This window comes from Capsicum annuum, chromosome 12 (assembly GCF_002878395.1).
Source record: "Capsicum annuum cultivar UCD-10X-F1 chromosome 12, UCD10Xv1.1, whole genome shotgun sequence".
Taxonomy (NCBI): domain Eukaryota; kingdom Viridiplantae; phylum Streptophyta; class Magnoliopsida; order Solanales; family Solanaceae; genus Capsicum; species Capsicum annuum.
Genome location: NC_061122.1, coordinates 231,447,736 through 231,472,595, shown reverse-complemented (window position 1 = coordinate 231,472,595; position 24,860 = coordinate 231,447,736). Strand labels below are relative to the sequence as shown.

At 36.7% G+C, this 24,860-nt stretch overlaps 2 protein-coding genes across 2 annotated transcripts; both read left to right on the top strand.

Annotated features, from left to right (window-relative positions):
- The first annotated feature begins 276 nt into the window (after positions 1-276).
- Positions 277-8,431, top strand: LOC107851317 (condensin-2 complex subunit D3). The gene is made up of 9 exons (XM_016696274.2): positions 277-1,840; positions 2,768-3,505; positions 5,215-5,712; positions 6,099-6,190; positions 6,285-6,372; positions 6,469-6,583; positions 6,666-6,792; positions 6,863-7,037; positions 7,448-8,431. Exons 1-9 carry the CDS (start codon positions 371-373, stop codon positions 8,135-8,137), a joined length of 3,993 nt encoding a protein of 1,330 aa, XP_016551760.2. The 5' UTR covers positions 277-370; the 3' UTR covers positions 8,138-8,431.
- A 6,196-nt stretch (positions 8,432-14,627) lies between these two features.
- On the top strand, positions 14,628-20,674 carry LOC107851003 (chaperone protein dnaJ 49). Its single transcript, XM_016695882.2, has 3 exons — positions 14,628-14,787; positions 17,826-19,002; positions 20,184-20,674. Exon 2 carries the CDS (start codon positions 17,952-17,954, stop codon positions 18,999-19,001), a length of 1,050 nt encoding a protein of 349 aa, XP_016551368.1. The 5' UTR covers positions 14,628-14,787; positions 17,826-17,951; the 3' UTR covers position 19,002; positions 20,184-20,674.
- Positions 20,675-24,860: the final 4,186 nt, after the last annotated feature.

Genomic DNA, 24,860 nt, shown 5'->3' with positions numbered 1-24,860 from the left:
TTCCTAATACATGGTGAGATAACTAGTCTCGGGATAATTTATCCCGAGATTATCTGAAATTAGTTATCCCATCATATATATATATAGGGATGACTTATCCTATTACTATGGTGTAAATTGTGGATAAATTATTCTGATACTAACCAATACCTCCAATTAAATATAAAATAAAATAATTCTTCATTTTATTTCGAGATTATTTATTCCTTATACCTCACACCAAACAAGTCCTCACGGTTGTGGGTATAAAATATGTAACTTTATTTCACTCTTAACATTTCACAATTGAGCGGGAAGACCAAAAAATTCAAATTACAAAAAATACAATTCACCCCCCCAAAGTCTCAAAAACCTTCATTGAACCTCAACAATGGCTTCGAAATTCTCCCGTAAATTTTCAATGGAGGAGACTATCCAACGAATAGCAAGCGATCTGGAAACTCAAGAACCCATTTCAGAATCATCGTTGAATGATCTGCAAATTCTTTTAGATCACACATTGAAAACGAAAGATCCAATTGATATTGAAGATTTTTACGATGAATTATCGTCGAGAAATTTGTCGGCGACGAGGTTAATTGAATCAATTGCTACAACAATGGATTCTTCACCTTCAATGGTTTCGATTTTAGCTTCGAAAGTTTACTTATCTCTACTTTTAACCCCGAATTCTCCTGTATTTACGCTTTTTACTCCTATGTCTTTTTTGTCGCTGCTTCGTTCGATTCGTCAGGGTTTTAAGACACCCTTTTCGGTTTCACCAAATGGGTCGGGGTCAAATTCGAAGAAGAAAAAGGCGAAAGGTCGGAAAGGAGAGAGGAGTGTTGGGGATAGTGGAAATGAGAGTGAATTTGATGTTAGGGTGTTGTTTATTGTGCTTGAGAGGTTGAAATTGGTGCTGGGGTTAGTTCATTTGGGTCGATTTCCGGATTGTTTAAGGAGTTTAGTACAAACTATGGGTGAAATCGCGGTTAAGGCAGTTGATTTATGTGGGAATTCGGGGGTTTATGGGAGGTTTAGTGAGTTGTGTAGCGAGATTTTGAGTGAAGTAATGAAGGTTGAACATGGGGATCAAGGGGTTTCAGCTGTCGAGATATTGAAGTCATTGACACCTTTGATAATATTGGTGAAATCGCCTGCAAGGAGTTTAAGTTTGGATTTTGTGGTGAGTAGAATGATGGGATTGGCAAAAGAATCGGATGATGTAAAGAAAGTAGTTTTGAATTTGCCTAAGTACATTGTGCAGAAGGCTCCTGAAAAGGCGGAGCCACGGGCTGGAGCTGTTGAAGCAATAGTGGAAATTGTTAAGGTTATGGATTTTGAAGATCAAGATGCGTTTGCTAGTTACGTGGTGAAGATGAGTCAAGGGAAGGCGCAGCTGCGGTTGTTAGCTGTGGATCTTATTCCAGCGTTAATGATGTCGTTGAAGGATCCGTTTGGGTGGCATTCGGATGTTGAGGTTGAAAGTTCGTGGGGTTTGAGTTGTTTGGAGGTGTTGATTCAGCGGTGTTCTGATGCAACCGCTGGAATAAGGGCTCGAGCTTTGACAAATTTGGCTCAATTGGTGGGGTTTTTCTCGGGTAATGATAGGAGTAAATCAGTGTTGAAGAAGTTTATGGGGTTTGATTCAGTTGGAAATGAAGGTTTAATGAATAGTATTTTGAAGAAACGGTGTACGGATGAGAAGGCTGCAGTCAGAAAGGCTGCTCTTCTTGTAATATCCAAGCTGACATCTCTTTCGGAAATTGCTCCAGATGAAGATTTTCTCAAGACATTGGGCATGGCGTGTTCGGATCCACTTGTTAGCATAAGGAAAGCGGCAATTTCAGCTCTTTCTGAGGTTAAGTGATTTAGTGCAATTTATATTGTTATTACACTGATTTATTGCTAAATAGATGGTTGGCAAAGTTTCTATATTGAAGAGATTTGACTCTGAGCCTAACAAATATCACTTAGAGAAGTTGTCTAATTTCGCGACGCACAATGGTTGGTATCAAGTTAAACGTGCTAGAAAATTTCAGTCTTACTAATAACAATTGGATTGGATTTTCAGGATAATTGATTGATTGGTATTTGATGTTGTTAACAGTTAAAAGTGGGCCTCCATTTAGTTTCCTGGATCATCAGTTAGTTATTTTAAGGTAGTCATGTATAAAATAAATGCCAAATTGGTGACCTGTTATCACACAGCTTGTGATAAAGTCGCTCACACTTCCCCATACATACGTAGTTCTAATTTCCTCCCTTCTTTAATAGGCAGAAAAGATGCTGCGGATCCAATAATGTAAAAATGCATTACACTACCATTATATGTACATGGTCATGCAGCAAACTGCTTAGTTATATGACTTTCCCTCCCCTTATTTGAGGAAAGAATACCAATGTCTCATTTTCAGCTACTTCTAGCATTATCGCTTGTGGTGCTTTTTTTACGATTGCCTTCAAACATTTGTTCACATTTATCTTTTCCACTTGTACGTGTTATGCTTACTTCAATTGAGAACTACATGAATCAAGCCCACATCATTCTCGTTTTGTCTTTCTAGGTTTCTGTTATCATTTGACCATTTTTAGGAAAATGGATGCACTTGCACCAATATTATCAACTCCGTGCCTTCTGCGTTTCCTTTACTTCTAGCTTTCAAATGTCAAATTAATATATGTTCTTCTGCATTTATGAGATTGCTCACTGCCTTCTCCATTCATTTTGTGATGTAGCATTTATTACCTAGTTTGATCTCATTCAATGTCTACATTTGCTTTACAGGCATTTAGGATATTCACGGAAGGCAGTGTAGTTAAGGAGTGGCTACATTCCATTCCTCGTCTAATAACTGATAATGAGTCTAGCATACAGGAAGAGTGTGAGAATCTGTTCCTAGAGTTGGTTCTCGACCGTATTTCTAGAGCTGGATCCAGCAATTCCCTAAATCATGCATCTGCGAGTAATTCAAATAGCAAGGCAGCATCTTTAGATATGAAAATGGAATTGTTATATCCTCAGGGAGCTTTAGGTATATTGAGGGAGATATGTGACGGAGAGGTGACACCCTGGGTGAAGAAGATCTGCACAAATTTAGGAAAGAAGAAAAAACTCAAGCCTAAGATTGTAACTACACTTCAAAATATCATAAGGTCGTCCGAATCTCTGTGGTTGAGCAATTCCATGCCAATAGATAAGTGGACAGCTCCTCCAGGTGCTTGGTTTTTACTCTCAGAGGTGTCAGCATTCCTTTCCCGAGTTACGGATTGGGAATTCCTCCATCATCATTGGCAGCTCCTTGATAAGTATAAAGCCACTGGAGATCATGATAGCTCATGGGATCCAGGTTGCCAGGAGGAAGGCCTAAATACAACATCAAACACTTTTTCATGGGCTGCAGATCGTGTATATCTTTTGCAAACAATCTCTAATGTTTCTATGGATCTGCCTCCTGAGCCTGCAGCAGATCTAGCTCATAACCTTCTTCAACGTTTAGAGGAGTTCGACATGCATTCGACAGAGGTATCTGCCATCAGTAACATCTTGCATTATAATTTCATGTGTCCTGCCCAATTTGCATTGGTAGAGATTATATGTAATTTGCATGTGAGGGTCAAACGAGGTCGACAAGTCTCTTTATAATCTAGGTGTTTCATTTAACTTAACTGGCTGCCTGCAGTTTGATTTCAAATTTCTTGAAAGGAAGCATTGATATGAAAGTGCTAGAATACGTTTTTATTTCCGCTTTCCTGAGCTTTCAACTTCAATATGCCTAACCTATAGCAATGGATATATTATTAAGTATTTCAGAAATTCCACCAGCTGCTATGGTATATTACATATATCTATGCTTTAATACTGATAGACAATATTCCTTAAGTTTATGATCTCTCATAATGAAAACTTTCAATTGACTAATACAAGGAAAAATGCCTGGAAACTTTTGATTTACAGAGGGTAATTAGGTGAATATGAATTAGTTCTATGACTTGGTGTAGCAACTTCTCAAAATTAAGGTGTGTTGTCTATTACACTGTGAAGCTCTAAAGGGATAAAATTGAGCTTTTATAATCTGTAAGCATACTGCAAACAGTATAACAATACGACAACAAAAGCAGTTCCCAAAATGGGAGAGACCTTGGTTTCTTGTGTGCATTGTGCTTTTAAACTTCCAACAGTAATTGTAGTTTGAGAACACAAGTTTGTAGTTTGATGGACAGAGGTCAATCAAATTACAAATGCGAACATAGGGGTTTGGTGTTTAAAATGATGCCTTCTGATCTTTGTTTTTCCTGGTAAGTGTGATACAAGAATGACCAAGGAAGACACAAAAACCACACACCAAAACAGTCCACTAGTAAAGAAACCGTGGACCTCTTTGATCACCACACTTGGATTCAAGAACAACGACAAGAACACAAGAAAAGCAGTCCACTAGTCAAGAAACCGTGGACCTCTTTGATCACCACACTTGGATTCAAGAACAATGACAAGAACACAAGAGAATAAGGTGTTTAACACCTATTGGCATCCAACAATCCCAAACTAGATTAACAGTAATAGGATGAAGAACAATAACATTATAACAACAAGAACAATACGGGTTACAATACAAGACACTACCAACGGTTACAACAAAATAAAGATAGAAAGCTAGACAAATGGATGGTATAATTCTAAGAACCCAAGAGCTTATTCCTCTCTTGAACCCTTAACACTACACACAACTATCACCTATTTCTTACAATTGACACAAGAGAGGCGTCCACCACCCAAGCACCAACGTATCAAGCAAAATGCAACACACAAATGATTCCACACTTGTGCAATGCCTAGTTTCGGTTGGACTCTCTCTCACTCTAAGAGAAGTGTTCTTTCAATAATAATAATCAACTAAAGAACTAGAACCCCTATAATGTTCTATTTATATTACATTACAAAATCAGAGGCAAAAGACTAAAGGGCCTTTTCATTAATGGGCTCCAAACCACCCATTGAGTGCACTTTAGGGGCGGGTTTGGGCCTTCTTCACACTTGGGTTTGTGCACCCTTTTAGGCGATCTTCAAAATACTCAAAAAGTGTCCAAGGTCATGATTGTACTCGTATCAAAGTGATTATGCCTTCTGATCATACCTTCGAGGAAAACGGTCATATCTTGCATCACTATTGCCTTGGTGAATAAGTTAGTGCACTTGTAAACTGTTATCTCTCTCTGGCTTGGCTGTGGCAGGTTAATGCGCATGTGAAAGCACTCAGGACTTTGTGCAAGCGGAAGGCTCTGAATCCTCAAGAGGGTGATTCCCTTGTTACAAAATGGGTAAATCAACTAATATCCAAAGCATCCAGATATCTAGATGCATACATGTCAAAGAATAAGGAAGAACACAGAAATGATATCTTTCTCACACCACTTGGGGGTAAGACTGGAAAGGGAAAAAGAACAGTGGCATCACACTCTAATTTGTTACCGGAAACAATAACTGCAGTTCATACTATTGGATCTCTAGTTATTATTTGTCCTTCGGCTAATGTATCAACCATTGTTCCCATTTTACACACAATGATCACTTCTGGTACCAGTAACACTAGAGCTAAGAAACCAGCAGGCCCTTCCATTTCCATAAAGCAGATTGCTCCTTCTTTGTACATTCAATCTTGGCTAACCATGGGCAAGATCTGCCTCACTGATGGGAAACTTGCAAAGCGCTACATTCCTTTGTTTGTCCAGGTATGACTTGTTCCGACATTGCTTTACATACAAGGTCTCTGCATGACTGAAGAATCAACTATTGCAGAAACTAACAAGTTGCACGTGATTGGAAACACAGATGTGTTTCATTTGGATTTATTTTCTGGATATTTCTTGAGGGTGAATATACGGTTATATTTACATGTTATCACTTATCACTGTCACTAAGTTCTTTTAGCTATATAGAAGGCAGACGGGTTTGATGAAAACTTGGATCTCTTTTCTGTTTAAGCATTTGTTTTGCATTTACTTCAGAAAGTAGGTCACCCACCCATTAGGTTCATATGGAGATTCTGCCCATTCAAATTGTTACTCGACGATATAATTTCTGCTACTGAATGTTCTCTATCATTTATGATATCCAGGAGCTTGAGAAGGGTGATTGTGCTTCCCTCCGCAACAACATAGTTGTAGTCATGGCAGATTTCTGTGTACGATATACTGCTCTAGTTGACTGGTGAGTCCATTTGTATTCATCAGCATGTCTATAGCAGCTTGCGCATATCGTTTTCCCTGACATAATTTTTTATGTGCCATTCTTAATAAAAAAGTTACCTATCAAAAATCACCAAGTGCCTACGTGATCCATGTGAACTTGTTAGAAGGCAGACATTTATACTACTATCCAGACTATTGCAGGTACACTCCGGAAGTCATTCTCTTTCTAAATTTTAGGCAAGCTCGTGAATCGTGATTATGCTTTGTTAACTGTCATCTGTCCTTTCTTGTTCTCAGCGAGACTACGTCAAATGGAGAGGAGTGCTTTTCCTTCGGTTCCTGTTATCTCTCGTTGATGAATCAGAGAAGATAAGACAATTGGCTGATTTTCTGTTTGGAAATATATTGAAAGGTTGAATCTCCGCGAATTTAGCAATTAAAAGTATATTATGCATGATGCACTTATTATGCCCTTTTTTGCAATTTCTCTGCAGCCAAAGCACCACTTTTGGCCTATAATGGTTTTGTAGAAGCCATGTTTGTGCTGAATGACTGCAATGCTCATACTGGATCCAGTAATCCTCAGAATTCACGAAATGAGACCCGGATTTTTTCTATACGGTAAGAATGTTTCTGTCTGTTGTCATTATCGCTCGGTAACAAGAAACTCTTCTAACTTCTAGCTATTCAGAGGAAATGACGAGAAGTCAAGGTCTTCAAGAATGCACATATATGTGACACTGCTAAAACAAATGGCTCCAGAACACCTACTAGCCACATTTGCCAAAATATGTGCAGAGATCCTTGCTGCTGCATCTGATGGTTTGCTCAACACTGAGGATACAACTGGACAGTCTGTTCTGCAGGTATCGATTCCTAACCAACCACCTCAGCCGCCAAAAATGAAAAAACGAAAAGGACTTCATGTAAGGTTTATTACTGGTTAGTATCAGTATTTATTGCTGAAGAGTAGTTTCTAAAACCATGTTTCTGTTATTCCAGAACAGAAGGTTGCTTAAAATGCTAAAACCAACCTACATATAGTTTCAAGTTGAAGTGGAAAACAATGGTAGTAGCGCATATTACCTAAAAACCATAATCCGCGGCTTTCCTTAATGTTGGACTACGATAGAAGATTTTGTCTTGTGTTCACTAGCAGTCAGCTTAAATCTTATGTAGTGTGTGTGAGGATTATGTAGATTCCTTCATCGATGGGAGAAATTTTGTCAGATAATAAACTTGTTTTGGTACTCATTTCGAATTGTGTTATGGTCAGGATGCATTCCAAGTTCTTTCTAGTAAGGAGATCCGGATTTCCACTAGCCGCGGTTCGGCCACAGAATCAGGCGACGTGGAAGAAGAAGGGGCAGATGGAGGACCATCCTCAGCAGCAAAGGGAAGAGCAATAACACAAGCAGTAAAGAAAAGCTTAATCCAGAATACAATCCCCATTTTTATCGAATTGAAACGTCTACTTGAGAGCAAAAACAGTCCTCTCACTGGTTCTCTCATGGAATGCCTTAGGAACCTCCTTAAGGATTACAAGAGTGAGATTGATGACATGTTGGTTGCTGATAAGCAACTCCAGAAAGAGCTCATTTACGATATGCAAACATACGAATCCATGAAGGCAAAGTCAGCTGCTGCTGAAGCAGTTGCAACCATGCAAAGACAAGATCTTTATCGCTCACCAAATAATCCTACAACTTCAACCTTCATGAACAAGACTTCCGAAAAGGGCAATACGAAAATAGCTTCAGCCATGGCAGATGCAGTGGCAGCTGTCGCAGCTCGGTCAGTGCTCAGGGAAGTCAATAGAGGAACATCAACTCCACCACTCAGTGCAATGAAGGCACCTAGGCTAAAGTCTCATTCAGGTGGAGCATTAAGCAGAGGAGACAAGCCTCCTGAAGTGATTGAGTCTCTAAGGAGAAGACAAAACTTTGATTCTGATGATGAAAATTGATTGCTCCCACCTATGTTGCTCGGACTGTTCAAAAATATCATCGGGCGCGTGTCGGATCCTTCAAAAGTAGTGCATTTTTGGAGGATCCGACACGGGTGCAACAAACATTTTTGGAAAGTCCAAGCATTTTAGGCTCTCACACTAACATTAATGGAGGTTAGTAGGATTAGAATTCAGTGTTGTACAGAAGTTAGTTCCATTCTTGTAAGTTTGGAAGCTCAAGTAAGTCCTTTTTGCATTAGTAATGTAGCTGCCTTTTGCCTTTCTTTTTGAAGAGGAAGAGAGCATTGTAAATTCTTTTGTAGCTCATTCTCAATGTATAACATGCCTGGTGAACAAAAAGAGGGGAAAAGAAATTCTCCATTGCTAAATAGGCATTCCTTTTCTTCATGTCATTTATACAACAACATAAAAGGGTAGCCCGGTGCATTAAAGCTCTTGCTATGCGTAGGATTCGGGGAAGGGTCTCACTTCAAGGGTGTATTGTACGTAGCCTTACGTTGCATTTCAGCCAGAGGTTGTTTTCTAGGCTTGCACTCGTGACCTCCTGGTTAGATGGTAGGAACTTTGCCAGTTACTCCAACTGTAATCCTACATGTGTGTTCTGGACATGGCAGTGTATGTAGACCTAACCCTTAGGTAGAGAGGATGTTCTCGAAAGACCCTTGGCTCAAGATGTCATACAATTATACTATTAGTAGGTTTTTGGACAAACTATAATTTCATTTTTTTGTATGGGACATGTAATCTCATGGTTTTAGCTAATACCCACAGGCCACAACCAAACATTGGACAAATTTTATATGGAGATAATTCTCTAATCCTTAAGACCAACATGGTTGTGGTGCAGTGGATGGGGCTGTTCTATCCTTAACCAGAGGTCGAGGGTTCGACCCTGGGTATGGAGAAAACTCTGTTGGGAGCGCTGCCACCTTAATGGGCCCTGCAACGCGCGATCCGAATTAGTCAGAGCTCCAGTGCGGGCACCGAACACCAGATAGAAATCAAAAAAAAAAAAATTATCTAATCCTTAAGAGACCACCACTTTATACGTGTAATAAGAATAATAATGTCAAGGTAAAATTTAGAATTAATTTTATTTGAGATGTTAGTTAATCTCAAGATTATTTCATCGCATATAAATAATGAAATAAAATAATCTCGTGGAATATCCGTGCTTATCCTCGTGCCAAATGACTCCTTAAGGTATTTATAAATTGTGAACTGTTGTCGTATAGTATAGGAGAATCTTAAATACACTAGACATACATACAAATATCTATATACAATACAACAACAACAATAACATATGCGGTGTATTTTCATAAGACATACATACAAATATTTATATATTATACAACAACAATAATAAAATATTCAGTGTATTCTCATATTCATATATTATACAACAACAATAATAAAATATTCAGTGTATTCTCACAGAGTAAAATATATACAGGGTAAAGTATACACAGTCCATATCACTATCTGATACAAGAATAATCAAGGATATGGGCTTATGAGAGTACGCGTTGGACCCGAGACTTGGTGTGTGCAATTGAAGAGACAGACTTGGTGTGTGTAATTGAAGAGACAAAGAAGACTTAATTATGCACCAAAAACCGTCCATACACTACACTTGGACTACACTCCATAGACGCCTTTTGTCTTCCCTTCATTAAGGGCTTGTTGGACATTTCACTTATGTAGTTATAAGTCTATAAATAGGCTAGTATTAGGTATTTATTTCTTTAGTTGTTTATTGATATTGAAAGTTGTAATACTTGAACCAAACTCTCTCTAGTGTGAGGAGTGTACCACCTTAGTTTAAGGCTTGGAAAAGCCACCAAATCCGAAATGAGGGTGATGCTAGGTTGGAATTGCTAGTATTGCCAAACATTGTTAGAAACCTTGGCACGTGAGTGGTTCATGCCCTCTTGTGTCATTGTAAGAGTGTTGGTGTTGCCTATTACAAGTATTAAGGGTCTTAGTGTATGACATACACTTAGGTTCTTAGTTCTTGTGAGAGTTGATGTCTCACTTGCTATCCTTACACTTCTTGTAATCATGCTTGTGCTCTTTTCTAGTAAAACCGTGTATTGTTGTTATCTTGTTGTTGTTGTCTTATCATCTCGTGTTCTTGTTGTTGTTGGTTGTTTTTGGTGTAAAGTACACCTTGTATCATCTCGTTCTTGTGGTATTATTGTTGGCCAAGACTTGTTCCCCTTGGTCCTCGGTTTGTCTTGTGTTTTGTGTCTTGTTTCCGTGTTGTGGGTTGCATCCGTTATCATTTAGTATCAGAGCTAAGGCTGGTTGTGTTCCTACACTACCAATCTTGGGCTCTCTAAGTCGAAAAATCAAAAAAAAAAAAGGAGGTGTTGAAAAGCTGAAAATTCCAAAAAGAAGCAAATCTGTCCATTCTTGTTGTCTTGGCCAAAATTGTGTCTTGTTGTTATTGTGGCCGAGATTTGTGCCTAGTTTTCTTGTGATTTTTGTGTGATTTGTGTGTTCTAGTGTTAGATATTTGTTTCCTAACACTAGAAAAGGCGTCTAAGGTCAAAAATATCACAAAAAGAGTAGTGTTCTTGAGTTTGGTATTATTGGCTGAGAAAGTTGTTGTTCTTGTTGTTGTCTTGGCCGAGATTTGTTCTTTGAGTTTAGATATAGGTATATTTTGTGAGTCTTGAGTGTTATTAGTGTTGGATTGTTCTTCCCTAACACTAATAGAGTCAAGATATAAGTTGAACTCCTACTTGTGTTGTTGTTGTTGTGCGAATTCAAAAGTTGGGCCGAATTGTTGTTGGTGTTGTTGTGGTGGATTCAAAATTTGAACATTTAAAGGTGTGTTGTTGGTATTGTGGTTGTGGATTTGTGTTGAAAGAGGTGTTGTTGTTGTTGGGAGGTTCAACTTGAACCTTGGTCTTTAAATCTTGTTGAAGGTTCTTGGTGTTCTTGGCCAATCTTCATGTCTTGAGACAAGAAGAACCTTCAATAAGTAGTGTTTGATCTTAAGACCAAGTGGCAGAGTGTAGTCTTCTTGTTTATCTTGAAACAAGTTCCAAGACTCTTATAAGAAAGGAAAGGGACCAAAAGACTTTCAAAAAATCTTGTTACCAAAAGGGAGAAAGGACACTTTCCAAGACTAATAAAAGAGGAAAGAGCCAAAAAATTTTCAAAAAGGTGCAAGGAAAGTCAAAGCCCTTTTGAATTTGAAAAGGCTCCAAATCTTCTTGTTTTCCTCCCAAAACCGAAACTCTTCTCTTCCAAAGTGAATTGACAAATCCTAAAAGAAAATTTAGATTTCCACAATATTCCACAATCATTCCAAGGCTGCCACATCATTATCCGCAACCAATCAAAGGCTGTCACATCACCCCTTTGTACAACTAACTTATTTTCTATTTTGTAGGTAACTTCTTGGCCATAATGGAAGCCATTTTGGCCCACCTTGATGCTATTTCCCAAGACATGGCTAAGGCGAATGCTGGCCTTGAAAAAGTTAGCTCGGATATGTCTACTATACTTGAGATGATGGAACGAGTGGAGAGTCGAAGGAACTCTCGTGTTTCTACTCCTGAAACCTTACCTCAAACGATCAATCCTCCAAGACCACCACCAAATGACATAGACATAATCCAAGCCACCAAATGCCCTCCAACCCGAGATCTAAATAGGTCACTTCCCTCTCAATTTGATCAAGTCCAACAAGAGGGACTTGGAAGCCAATTACCTCCCATTCAATCTCTACAACCGAAGCTCCACATTACCAAAACAATCCTCTCAACCAAAACTCCACCTCCCCAAAACCGATATGTCCATATAAAGGAGTATGGTAGAAAAGAACATGAGGGACATAGAGTCTACAATGATGCTTATATGATGGAAGGAAAGTTGAGGGGCAGACGTAGGGAACCACAAGGAACCCGCCACCAAGAAAGGAGTTGGGATGTGCTTTGGATGAGATTGAAGACAAGGCTCAAGATAGAGAGGAAGCCGAGGTTCAAAATGAAGATGTTAGCCGAGCCTTGTGTTATTGAGCCCTCGGCTTCCTCATATGTTTTGCGGACTATTTTGTGCCATCTTCATGTTTTGTGGACTGTTTTGAGTGATTTCCTCAAGTGGCCAATTGCATGAAGTGAAGCCGTGAATTTATGGGCAAATTCCTCTCAAGATGGAGAGGATGATACAAGAATAATCACGGATATGGGCTTATAAGAGTACGCGTTGGACCCGAGACTTGGTGTGTGCAATTGAAGAGACAAAGAGGACTTAATTATGCACCAAAAACCGTCCATACACTACACTTGGACTACACTCCATAGGTGCCTTTTGTCTTCCCTTCATTAAGGGCTTGTTGGACATTTCACTTATGTTGTAATAAGTCTATAAATAGGCTAGTATTAGGTCTTTATTTCTTTAGTTGTTTATTGATATTGAAAGTTGTAACACTTGAACCAAACTCTCTCTAGTGTGAGGAGTGTACCACCTTAGTTTAAGGCTTGGAAAAGCCACCAAATCCGAAATGAGGGTGATGCTAGGGTGGACTTGCTAGTATTGCCAAACATTGTTAGAAACCTTGGCACTTGAGTGGTTCACGCCCTCTTGTGTCATTGTAAGAGTGTCGGTGTTGCCTATTACAAGTATTAAGGGTCTTAGTGTGTGACATACACTTAGGTTCTTAGTTCTTGTGAGAGTTGATGTCTCACTTCCTATCCTTACACTTCTTGTAATCGTGTTTGTGCTCTTTTCTAGTAAAGCCGTGTGTTGTTGTTATCTTGTTGTTGTTGTCTTATCATCTCGTGTTCTTGTTGTTGTTGGTTGTTTTTGGTGTAAAGTACACCTTGTATCATCTCGTTCTTGTGGTATTATTGTTGGCCGAGACTTGTTCCCCTTTGGTCCTCGGTTTGTCTTGTGTTTTGTGTCGTGTTTTCGTGTTGTGGGTTGATTCCATTATCACTATCTCAGATAAAGAAGAGTGTTTGTTTCCGATAGACCTCTAGCTTAGGACAGATAAAAGTATAACCACAAAAAGACATAAAAATAAACAACAAAATACATTTTTCGATAGATCACTGATTCAAGACAGATAACAATATAACCATAAAAAATGTATAAACAAACTAAATGAAATAACACACCGCTATGTAATAAAAGAAATAAGCGGGTAAAGTATACACAGTCCATACCACTACCTCAGATGAAGTAGAGTGTCTCTTTCCGATAGACCTCTGACTTAGGACCGATAATCGTATAGCTACAAAAAGACATAAAAAATAAACAACAAAATACATTTCCCGATAGATCACTTACTCAAGACAGATAACAATATAACCATAAAAAACATATAAACAAACTAAATGGAATAATAGAGCAATACTATAAACTATTTATTCGAGATCCTCAGAACACATTACAAACAAGAGCTTATAATTTACATACACAAATACAAGCAAAACACTCCTCCCCATATATTATATCTACAGATTATTCGCTCTGTTTAAAAAAGAATGATCCACTTTCCTTTTTAGTCGGTTTCAAAAAGAATAGTCCCTTCTTTTTTTAGCAACTTTTTAATTTTAACGTTTCATATGACACATTTTACACCACAAAATTAAAAGACATTTTGGAATATTTGACATATCTTTAATTTAATTAATACCATAAGATTCAAAAATCTTCTTTATTTTTTTAAACTCCATGCCAAGTCAAATTAGGTCATTCCTTTTTAAATGAAAGGAGTATAAAACATATACTTAGTGGTAACCATTTATGTATTGCCATTTCCTTTTTGATTCGTCTAAAAAAGAATGTCACATTTTCTTATTTGGTAATAATTTAATGACATTATTTTCATTTTATTCTTAATGGGTCCCACTGCATAAAGTGGAACAAAGACATTCCTATTAGGGAAAAGTGCCATCAACACTCTTCCTCAGTCACAAGTGCATCATGATACTTGCCTATCCTACCCTTAGGCTGAAACTTACTTTGGAAGGCTCATAGCTACTTATGGATCAAACGCCATCATTTATCATCAAATGGTGGGTGTCACCCAACTGTTGTGGCATCACGCTATCTTAAATTAGGTATGATAATTCAATATATCGAAAAAGGCACGAGCAAGGCATGAATCATCATAAGGAAAGGACTGAGGGCTATTACACGATCGATCCCGCTCTATCTAACATATCGTAAGAAAGGGTTCTACTTAGAATGATTCTATTCCATCGTAGTTAGCCAAACATATCGAGATCTAAGAACGATTGGGCGATCGAAATCCTGATACTGCGAATATAGTTGAGTAAAAACAAAGGGGTATTTTTAGGACAATAAAAAATAAATATTAAAATAACTTTAAGAGAAATCATTTTATAAATTTTACAAAGTCTTTACTTATTTCTTAAACTCCGTGCCCGATCAAATAATGACACATAAAATGGGACAAGTTAGTAGTATTTTATATTAAATAAATAAATAAAAAAAATATCGTCGTCATATTATGACTCTTCAACTGATGTGGCGCGTGTGAATTGGTGGGACTATAAAGGCCCCAAATCTCCTCACGTATCTCATTTTTTCCTTTTACCTCAACTCCTCTCCTCGCCGTCCGGTCAATCGGTCGCCTCTTCCGATTTCACTTCCGGTAACAGGTAACTACTCCGCCGTGCAGCTCCTACAATTTTCTCATTAGATTTATTTACGATTCAATTTCATAAGCCCTAATTTTTCCATATTTTCGATCGATTTTTTGGCTTCGTTATGTGTTTATGTGTGAATTTGAGCGATTGTATGAGGAATTGGTTTGGATATTTTGGTAATTAAGGAAATTGAGTTGCGAAGTTTGCGATCGCGGTTCCGTCGTGAGTATCGTGTGATCATCTCCAGTGTAATACAGTTATTCACAGTTGATTATGTGTTTATATATGAATTTTAGGAATTGTTTTGGATATTTTGGTAATTAAGGAAATCGAAATTGCGAAGTTTGCGATCGCGGTTCCTTCGTGAGTTGAGTATCGTGTGATCTCTAGTGTAATACAGTTATTCACAGTTTAAGCCTTTTTTATGCTTCATTACATGTTTCTGTGTGAAGCTGAGCAATTGTATGAGGATTTGTTTGGATATTGAATTGTGAAGTTTGCGATGGCGGTTCCTTGGTGAGTTGAGTATCGTGTGATCTCTAGTGTAATACAGTTATTCTCAGTTCAAGCCTTTTTTTGGCTTGATTATGTGTTTATATATGAATTTGAGCAATTGTATGAGCAATTTTTTTTGGATATTTTCGTAATTAAGGAAATTGAATTGTGAAGTTTGCGAGTATCGTGTGATCATCTCTAGTGTAATACAGTTGTTCACAGTTTAAGCCTTTTTTTTCCGCTTCATTACATATTTGTATGTGAGGTTGAGCAATTGTATGAGGAATTGTTTGGATATTTTCGTAATTAAGGAAATTGAATTGCGAAGTTTGCGATGGTGGTTCCTTCGTGAGTATTGTGTGATCTCTAGTGTAATACAGTTGTTCACAGTTCACGCCTTTTATTTGCTTGATTATGTGTTTATATATGAATTTGAGCAATTATTTGGATATTTTCGTAAAAGGATATTGAATTGTCATCGCGTGTATCATGATTTCTAGTATAATCCAGTTATCGATAATTCAAGCCTTTGTTTTTTTCTTCATTACATGTTTATATGTGAAGTTGATCAATTTGTTTGGTACTTTTGTTATTAGGAATTGAATTTGCACTCATGCTTCTGCTTGTATTGTGGCAAGTGTTATCAGTAGATTTAATTAATTTGAAATACAGTTACTGGCAGTTCAAGCCTTAATTTTTAATATTTCATTGTTTTTTTTTTGCTTCGATATGTGTTTATATATGAATTTGAGCAATTGGTTGGATATTTTCGTAATTAAGGAAATCGAATTGCGATCATATCTCCTTCGCATAATGCAGTTTTGATAAAGCTGATTTTTTTTTTCTGTAAAGTTTTCAGCGATGTGTGCTTCATTTCATGTTTATATGTGAAATTTGAGCAATTTGTATTTTCGTTATTGGGAATTGAATTGTGATTTGCTGTTGTGTGTATCGTGATCCATAGCAGAACAAGTATTTTTCAGTAGATTTTCTTCATTTGTAATACAGTTACTAGCAGTTCAAGCCCAACTTATCAATATTTCATCAATTTTTGCTTCATTACATGTTTGTATGTAAAATTGAGCAATTGGTTGGGTATTTTCATAATTAGGAAAATTGAATTGCAATCCCCTTCTGTGTGTATTGTAATTCCTAGTAGAACAAGTATATTTCAGTAGATTTAATTCATCTGTAACTCAGTCATTGGTAGTTCAGGCACTAGTTGTCAATATTTCATCAATTTTTGCTTCATTACATGTTTTATATGTGGAGTAATTGGTTGGATATTTTCGTAATTAGGAAAATTGAATTGCGATCACGCTCCCGTGTGTATCATAATCCCTAGTAGAACAAATATTTTTCAGTAGATTTAATTCATTGATAATACAATCATTGACAGTTCAAGCCCTATTTTCAATATCTCATCAATTGTTGCTTCATATTACATGTTTTGTGTATGATTTGAAGAAATTGGTTGATATTTTTGTAATTAGGGGAATTGAACTAGTTTTCTTCTCTGTGTATTGTGATACTGATCCCTAATAAAATTTCTATTTCTCAGTGGATTTAGTTCGTGTGTATTAGATTATAGACAATTCAACGTGTTCTTGTAATAATTTTGAGTCATTTGGTAGGTATTTAGGCAGTGAGTTGTGTTGCTGTCACGGCTTCTTTGTGTATCATGATCTCTAGTAGAACTTGTATCTTTTGTCTGATGTTAATTTATTTCTCTACCACTGAAGCCTATTTTTCGGTTTCTGTTTGTGTTAATATTGAGTAACTTGCTTGGTATTTTGGTGATTAGGTGAGTTGAATTTGCAATAACTCCTTCTCCCTGTATCTTGATCCTATTAAGAAGAGTGTTTTTGGTTGGGTGTGTCGTTGTTTTGTCATACAATCATAAATAACTTGAGACCCAATTTCTGTATCTCATCGATAATCTGATTCATTACATGTTTTCGTGTGTGAATTTTGTAATTTTCTAAGTATTGTGGTTTAGGAAAATTGAATTACAATTGTTGCTTCTCTGAGTATTGTGGTTTCTACTAGATGATTTAAGCCCTAATTTTTTGATATCTTCTCGATTGTTGCTTCATTATAGTTTTGTGCAACTTTGAGTAATTGATTGGTATTTTTGTGACAAGGCGAGTTGAATTGCAGAAACTTTTTAGTTTTGTGTGTGTATTCTGATCCAATTAGTATGTGTGTTTTTGATTCGGTTTAGTTTATTAGTAATAGAATTATAAGAAATTTGATCCATAACATCAACATCTCATTTTATGCTTCATTACTTGTCATATTTTCAACTTTTGTGATATTTATCTACATTATTATGCTTCATTACATGCATTTTTGATAATTTTGAGCAATTTGTTATGTATTTTGGTAGTCAAAGAAATTTTTCATCACAGCATGTTTATCGCAATCTCTAGCCGATAGTGTATTTTTCTTTTCCTTATCTTGATTGATCTGATATAGACCAATACTGTGCAGTGCTCATGCATGTTTTTGTGTGATTACTTTGAGTAATTTGTTAGATATATTTTGGTAATCAGGTGATTGAAATGCAAGCGCTGTGAGTATTGTGGTCTCTAGAAGATTGTGTATTTGTTCGGAGCTGTGATTTTCAGCTTTAGAGTTTCTTGTCAAGTTGAGTTGAAGTTGTTGCTTTGAATGCTAGAATGGATGGTAACAAGGATGAGGCTTTAAGATGCATTGGTATTGCCAAGGAGGCAATTGCATCTGGCAATAAGCAGAAAGCACTCAAGTTTATCAGAATTGCACGGCGCCTTAACAGTGATCTATCTGTGGAAGATCTTTTGGCTGCTTGTGAAAATCTGGAGTCGTCGACTCCCGAGTCCTCGAGTGAGGTTAGAAGCGTTGAGAATACGAAAAATGTCACAAGTCGTGTCAAGTCTGATGAGGTATCTGATGGGGAGAGGAACTATACAGAAGAACATGTTCAGTTGATTAGGCAAATTAAGACTAAGAAGGACTATTATGCGATTCTTGGTCTAGAGAAGGGTTGTACAGTTGAGGAGATTAGGAAGTCATACAGAAAATTGTCATTGAAGGTTCATCCCGACAAAAATAAGGCTCCAGGATCTGAAGAGGCGTTTAAGAAAGTATCGAAGGCATTTAAGTGTTTGAGTGACGATGATTCGAGGAGGCAGTACGACCAGACAGGTTTGGTTGAGGAATTTGAGTATAATCAGCAGCATAATGTTAGGCGCAGGAGGCGAACTGGTCACAGCTATTATGATGATGATTTTGATCCTGATGAGATCTTCAGGGCGTTTTTTGGTCGTTCTGATATGTTTAGGACAGCTCATGTTTACAGGACAAGAACAAATGCTGCTCCCCAAAGAGAGGATTTAGGTTCCACTGGGCCTAACTTACTTCTCCTCCTTCAGTTATTACCATTTTTGATTATCATCTTACTTGCTTATCTTCCTTTCTCGGAGCCTGAGTATTCTTTGCAGAAGAACTACCAATATCAGTTTAGGAAGATTACAGAAGATCATGGAGTAGAATATTTTGTTAAATCGCATGAATTTGATCAGAAATATCCTCCTGGTAGTCCTGACCGAGATAACATTGAAGACCATGTTATTAGGGATTACAAAAATATGCTTGGTCGTTACTGTCATATAGAACTCCAGAGGCGACAATGGAACAGGAAGTACCCAACTCCTCACTGTGACAGGCTTCAGACTTTTGAAGTAGCATGAGGTTAGCTAAGTTTCATTTCGCTCGATTTTTTTTCTGTTGAAAAAGTGTTGCTGCTATATTGAATGTGTTGATTTTATCAAAATCCGTATAAAATTCTAGGATGTTTTATGTCATCATTAGGACTCCAAATTCTGGGATGTTTTACGTCATCATTAGGACCTGGACTAGTCAATATTCATTCAACATATTATGCAATAGTGCCTTATCAGGGGTTAATTTGTATCCATGTCACCCAAAACTATTGTACACTTTTTTTTAGTTCACCCCACAGCTTCACAGAAGTATGCATCACCACAGGAAGATATATTTTGCATTGAGGTTCAGAAATGAATTAATGAAGATAGGAGATAGAAAGATTTCTCATGTATCCAAGATAAATTGAAAAAAATAAACTTTCCTCTACTATAAAATATAAACGTTCGATGCAACATAGCTGTCATTGGACGTCATCCACCCGGAGCTCCTGTCTCAGTCGTTGGCCCTAGCGTCAGGCCTGTCACTAATGTTACTTTTCGTCTAGCATTACTAATTTTTAAGCAAATCTTAGTACTCTTCAAAATGTTAAAGGGGCTTTTGAGGTCTTACAACATAAGCTAACCTTTAGCATTACTAATTATTTGTTCGTATTGCTTAAAACTGTATGGTCTTATTTTCCTAACTATGATTGTTTCCGTAAGTTTTTATCTGTATTTCAGGTCTTCTTGATGCATATTATCAAACTATGCAGATTGGTTTTTGGCAGTTCTCTTTTTATAGTGATGACTTTGAGGGTTTGATGTCATTATAGTTTTTTTCCCGAGGCTTAGCTTCTTGATTTTCGCAATTTTTAGAGCAAATGCTGTGGACCATCTTTTATTTCATGCATTTCTGAATGACATATGCAAGTGTACTTGTATATATGTGTATAGGTGACCCTTCCCACTTTCAAGTTATATTAGATTCTTATAGCATGAAAATTAGCATAAACTGTTGTGAGCTCTTTATTCGAGATATTGATACAATTCCCTTAAGATTTCCCCGAATACTTACTTCGACCTGCACTTATCTGATAGATATAGAATTGAAGCAAGTCAAGGCATGATATTTGTTCATATAAACATGTCCTTATATAATATCTAATGCTCAAATGTTAATGGGGATTGCCAGTAATTTTGCTATGTTTTGCTCTATTGATCGTGCAGGTCTATTGACTATAGATGGGATGGAGCGCTCTGGCGCTAGTTGAACATTTTTGTTTGCTAAGAAGAGGCTTGGTTTGGCAGATAAGGCAAGTAATGAAGCTTCATTTCCACAAGTTTTAACCAGCATCGTTCTCGTTTTGTTATGGATGACCAAGAAAAGAACCCGAGGCTGCTGACCTTATTTACACTTTCCTTTTCGCATTATTATTATTTTTGCAGTGCTCGGTACTCCCATCTATTAATCGCTTCCACAACCTGCTAGTACTACTGCTGGTTAGTCACAGGAAACTGAAACGAATGCAAAATATAATGAAATAAGCGTAGCATATTTTCCAGTGATTATAATACCTTGCTTCCGAGATAGAAACCTTGTAATCTTGTATATTAGCCAGTCATGCATGTTCAGACTCTTAAAACTGTATGATGAGTGAAATACGCGCACTAAAACTCTTCGGAAGTTCCTGATTTTACTTATTTGTTTTAGAAGCTAACCAATGCCTCTCCAGGTTTGTATGCGCATCGTGCCCTTTATTACGCTGGGTATGCTATTGTTGTCGTGTATTCATACAAAAAATGTCGTAACATGTTTAAGACGGTAACTCTCAAAAGTCTAAATCATTTATTTTTAAAACTGTGTGTTGATTCAAATCATGTCATATAAGTTGGAAAAGAGGGAGTAATTACAATGAGGTCTTGAAGGAGGATGGTAGGCTATTTCAGACTTTAGGTAGAATATTCTAATAGAATTCAAGTAATGTACAACGCTACAAATGGTCTAGCTGGTCTCCAAACCTAACAAGAATGTGACCACACTCAACCCTCTCTACAAAATGTAGTGTGGGAATCTTAGTAACTCAGTTAGTTAGGTATCCGAACTTTCATCTAGTCAGTGAGGGTAGGGTTTGCTTTCCGACATTGTAATGCCTTCCCCCATTCCCCTTTTCCTACCCTCAATTTATTTAAAGCAAACACACACACCTAAAAATGTAGTACTAACTACTAACGTTAACGATAACCTTCAATACCAATCAAAGGTAGAGCTGGCTGTATGGGTTCTCGTTTTATTCGTTTGATTCCACCGTGACCTTGAATACAGAAAAGAAGAGAATGTGAGTTTAATTATAGTATTTGATTTCTTAATTAATCTAAGTAACTTTCTTGGTTGGTGCAATTTAGATCTGAAATCAAATAATATTGTAGTGGAGGAAAGAGCCTTGGTTCTCACATGGTGTGTCTTCTAGATCTGATGAATAGACTAAGAAAATTAGGATCTTTGGACCTGATGGGCACACAATAGCATAGAAAAATTGAAAAATTCTCCTTAACAATTATTAGTGACTCTCCACTTGGTTTGACTATGCTACAGTTCACATCACCATTGTGAAGAAATGCTCAATAAGGTCGTGTACAATAGATTTTCATAATACCATCTTTTTTGCGCATTCGGGCATTTAGTATATCGGATTGTCCTTCTTTCTCCCTTCACAAAATAGGAGTAAGGTTGCATACATACCATTCTTTAACCTCACTTATGTGATTATGCTAAGGGGTTGTCGTTTGGTTGGAAAACAAGTTAGTCCGGTATTATTAATTTCGGAATTAGTTATTCCATCCTTAAGGAGGGATAAGAAAAATACTAATCCCGGAATGAGTTATTCCATGCATTTTTGTCTCAATCAAACATGAAATAAGCTCCTCTTCTAAATTAATTTCGAGATTAGTTATCCTTATCCCTCCTACCAAACGATTCTAAGTATGTTATTGTCGTTTCACATTTGCTAAGCATATTAAGACCACTATGCTTCTTTTTGTTTTTATTCGATGATCGATATATTCACTTTTAATCTTGATTAATTCAAATTTGTGATATAAGCTTCTTCTATTTGTCGTTTTCGATAAAAAGTTCCTTACGAAAGACAACACATGCATACTAATTTTTTAAAGCCCAAATTGGGTTTTTGATATGTAGTGAAATTAATCGAGATATACAATTCAATTATCTAACGAAAATAATTGATAATTAAACTTCGGTTCAACCCCTTTTATCGAATAAAAGTTTAATTTACGAATAAAGTCTTTCAAGCCCCTTGTGTTTGACACCAAATCTTGTTATTAAGAGATAGGATATTTTATAGGAATAGACCATGTACTTTTTACCATGTACTCTTGACGATCTTGTGATTCTTGTTATTTGAATATATTTGCAGTTGCTTTTACGATGAGTAGGTTGATTTTCAAAAATTTAGTTAGACAAATAGAAATATAGTATTATCAAATATCATATTAAATTAAAATTTAATTTGCCAATTATCGAACCGAAGTTTATAAGTATGATATTTGATATTTACTTTCAACTACCAATTACTGAAATATTAAATTCGAACTTTGAAAATACCGAACCGAATATCAAACACCCACCCTTAGCTACAAATGTGATCTATCAATGTTTAAATTGATTCATTTGACTTTAATACATAGAGTGGAACAAGCTAAGTGTACAAGCATTTTGAAATGTAAAGAAAAAAAATTCTATAAATTGTATCTTTCAATGACTTTCAAATAAAGTGGAGTCTGATTCATTTAGTTTTGATTTTTTTCACAAATTAGGTGAAAGTGTAGAAAATTTATTTACGTACCAAAAATGGAAATACCATAAAAATGACTTGTTTTTTTTTATACTTTCTTATAGTATCTTAATGAATTATATACCAATACGAGATATTAAGTTCTACTTTCTGCTTTGAACCTTATCGAGAGTGAGCCTCGACTTCATTTCTAGAAATAAAACTCTAACCGTCAAACCGTACCCCTCTCTTCTTCTCATTATTAGAGGAAGGATAAAGTTTCTCTTACTCGTGGACAAAGGATTGACAACTAAATTCAATCTTTGAGACCCCTTGAAGTAAAGAAACTAAAGTCATCGAGCATAAGCTCTTTAGAGATAGGGCCGACTTTCTTATGATAGTAATTACGAAGGAACAAATAGGGAGCCTAATTACGTATACACCTAATCAAAAAAAATAAAAAAAATCCTTAGTGGAAGATCTTGTAGATCTATAAAATGGACATTGAGATTCAACTACCATGAAATATCCATATAACCTATTCAACTGAATGCAATACTTTCGATATCGAACGCGAATATATGCATGAAAAATAATAGAAAATTTCAATGAATACCAAAATTTGAACTAACAATTTCAAATATACGACACGTTCAGTACTAAAAATCTTAAATATTGAACCAATAGATACATGAAGTACGTATATATGTTGAAAAAATGTGACAAATTAAGTACGAATAATAGATCTCAAATCATATAAATCACATGCCTTGTGTTAGAATCTGAAACTCCAGCTTCTGAATCCGTCTCTGTTTGGTACTTTCGTGACTTCAATCATCGTCATCATCACCACCACCGAAAATCGAGAACCGATTATACAAAAGAAAAAGAACAAGAACAAGAACAAAAGCAACACCGATAGGTGAACCACTAACTCGATGTATCGAGTTTGGTTCACCATTCGAAAAAATATTCGATACGAAAGAGCCATTTGGAGATGATAAAAATTGTATTATAAGTAGTAATATTATTGGCAATAATAGTAAACCTATTGGTGTAAGTAGTTCAGATATAAATTCAGTGATCGCTTCGCCATTTTCTCCAATTAATGATGGAGCGATCATCACTGCTACGACTACCCCGGCTAATAGGGCCGCGTGTGGCGGCCCACGGGGATGTTCTTCGATTACGTTCATGTTAATTTTGTGGGAGAAATGTGAGTGAAAAATAAAAGAAAGTTTGTTGTTGTTGTTGCTTTGTTTTTTGTTTTGGTAAAGAGGAAATGAGTTGATGTGTGTGGGACTTTGTTTGGTCTTATAATATTGTTGAGTTACGCGTTTTAGTGTTTTGTGTGTGTGTGTGTGTGTGGTGGGTGGGGTGGGGTGGGGTGGGAGGTTTGGGGGGGAGTGGGGTGAGTTACAAGTAGACACACGTGTTCTGCGTGAGAAATTTCACGCGATTTGACATGTACGACACGTGTATTTCGAACGATTTATCACGTGAAACATGCATGTGTATTTGTTCAACTTTATGATAATTTTAGTGTCTATTTAAGCAAATTTCACGCAATTTGACATGTACGACACGTGTATTTCGAATGATTTGCCACGTGAAATGTGCATGCCTACTTGTTCAACTTTATGATAGTTTTAGTGTCTATTTAAGCATATCAAAATTGGATGCAGTAGATACCGGCTGAGTTACAAGTAGAAACATGCATCCAACATGACAAATCTCACGTGATTTGATATATAGGACACATGTATCTCAAACGATTTGCCACGTGAAACGACCAGGTCTACTTGTTGAACTTTATGATGGTTTAGTGTCTACTTAAGCATATTCAAAATTGTGAGGCAGTAGATACCGATTGAGTTACAGTAGAAACATGTGTCCTACGTAACAAATCTCACGCGATTTGACATTTGTATCTCAAACAATTTGCCATGTAAAACGCGTATGTCTACTTGTTGAACTTTATGATAGTTTAAGTGTCTATTTAAACATACCCAAAATTGGATACAGTAGATACCGGTTGAGTTATAAATAGAAACACGCGTCCTACGTGACAAATCTCACGTGATTTGACATGTAGGACACATGTATCTCAAAC

What these genes read in the sequence shown, in the direction of transcription:
- LOC107851317 (XM_016696274.2), top strand. Translation starts at nt 371, where the DNA reads ATGGCTTCGAAATTCTCCCGTAAATTTTCAATGGAGGAGACTATCCAA. An exon ending in TCGACATGCATTCGACAGAG is followed by an intron (nt 3,506 to 5,214) that starts GTATCTGCCATC and finishes TGGCTGTGGCAG; the next exon opens with GTTAATGCGCATGTGAAAGC. An exon ending in ACATTCCTTTGTTTGTCCAG is followed by an intron (nt 5,713 to 6,098) that starts GTATGACTTGTT and finishes TATGATATCCAG; the next exon opens with GAGCTTGAGAAGGGTGATTG.
- LOC107851003 (XM_016695882.2), top strand. Translation starts at nt 17,952, where the DNA reads ATGGATGGTAACAAGGATGAGGCTTTAAGATGCATTGGTATTGCCAAG.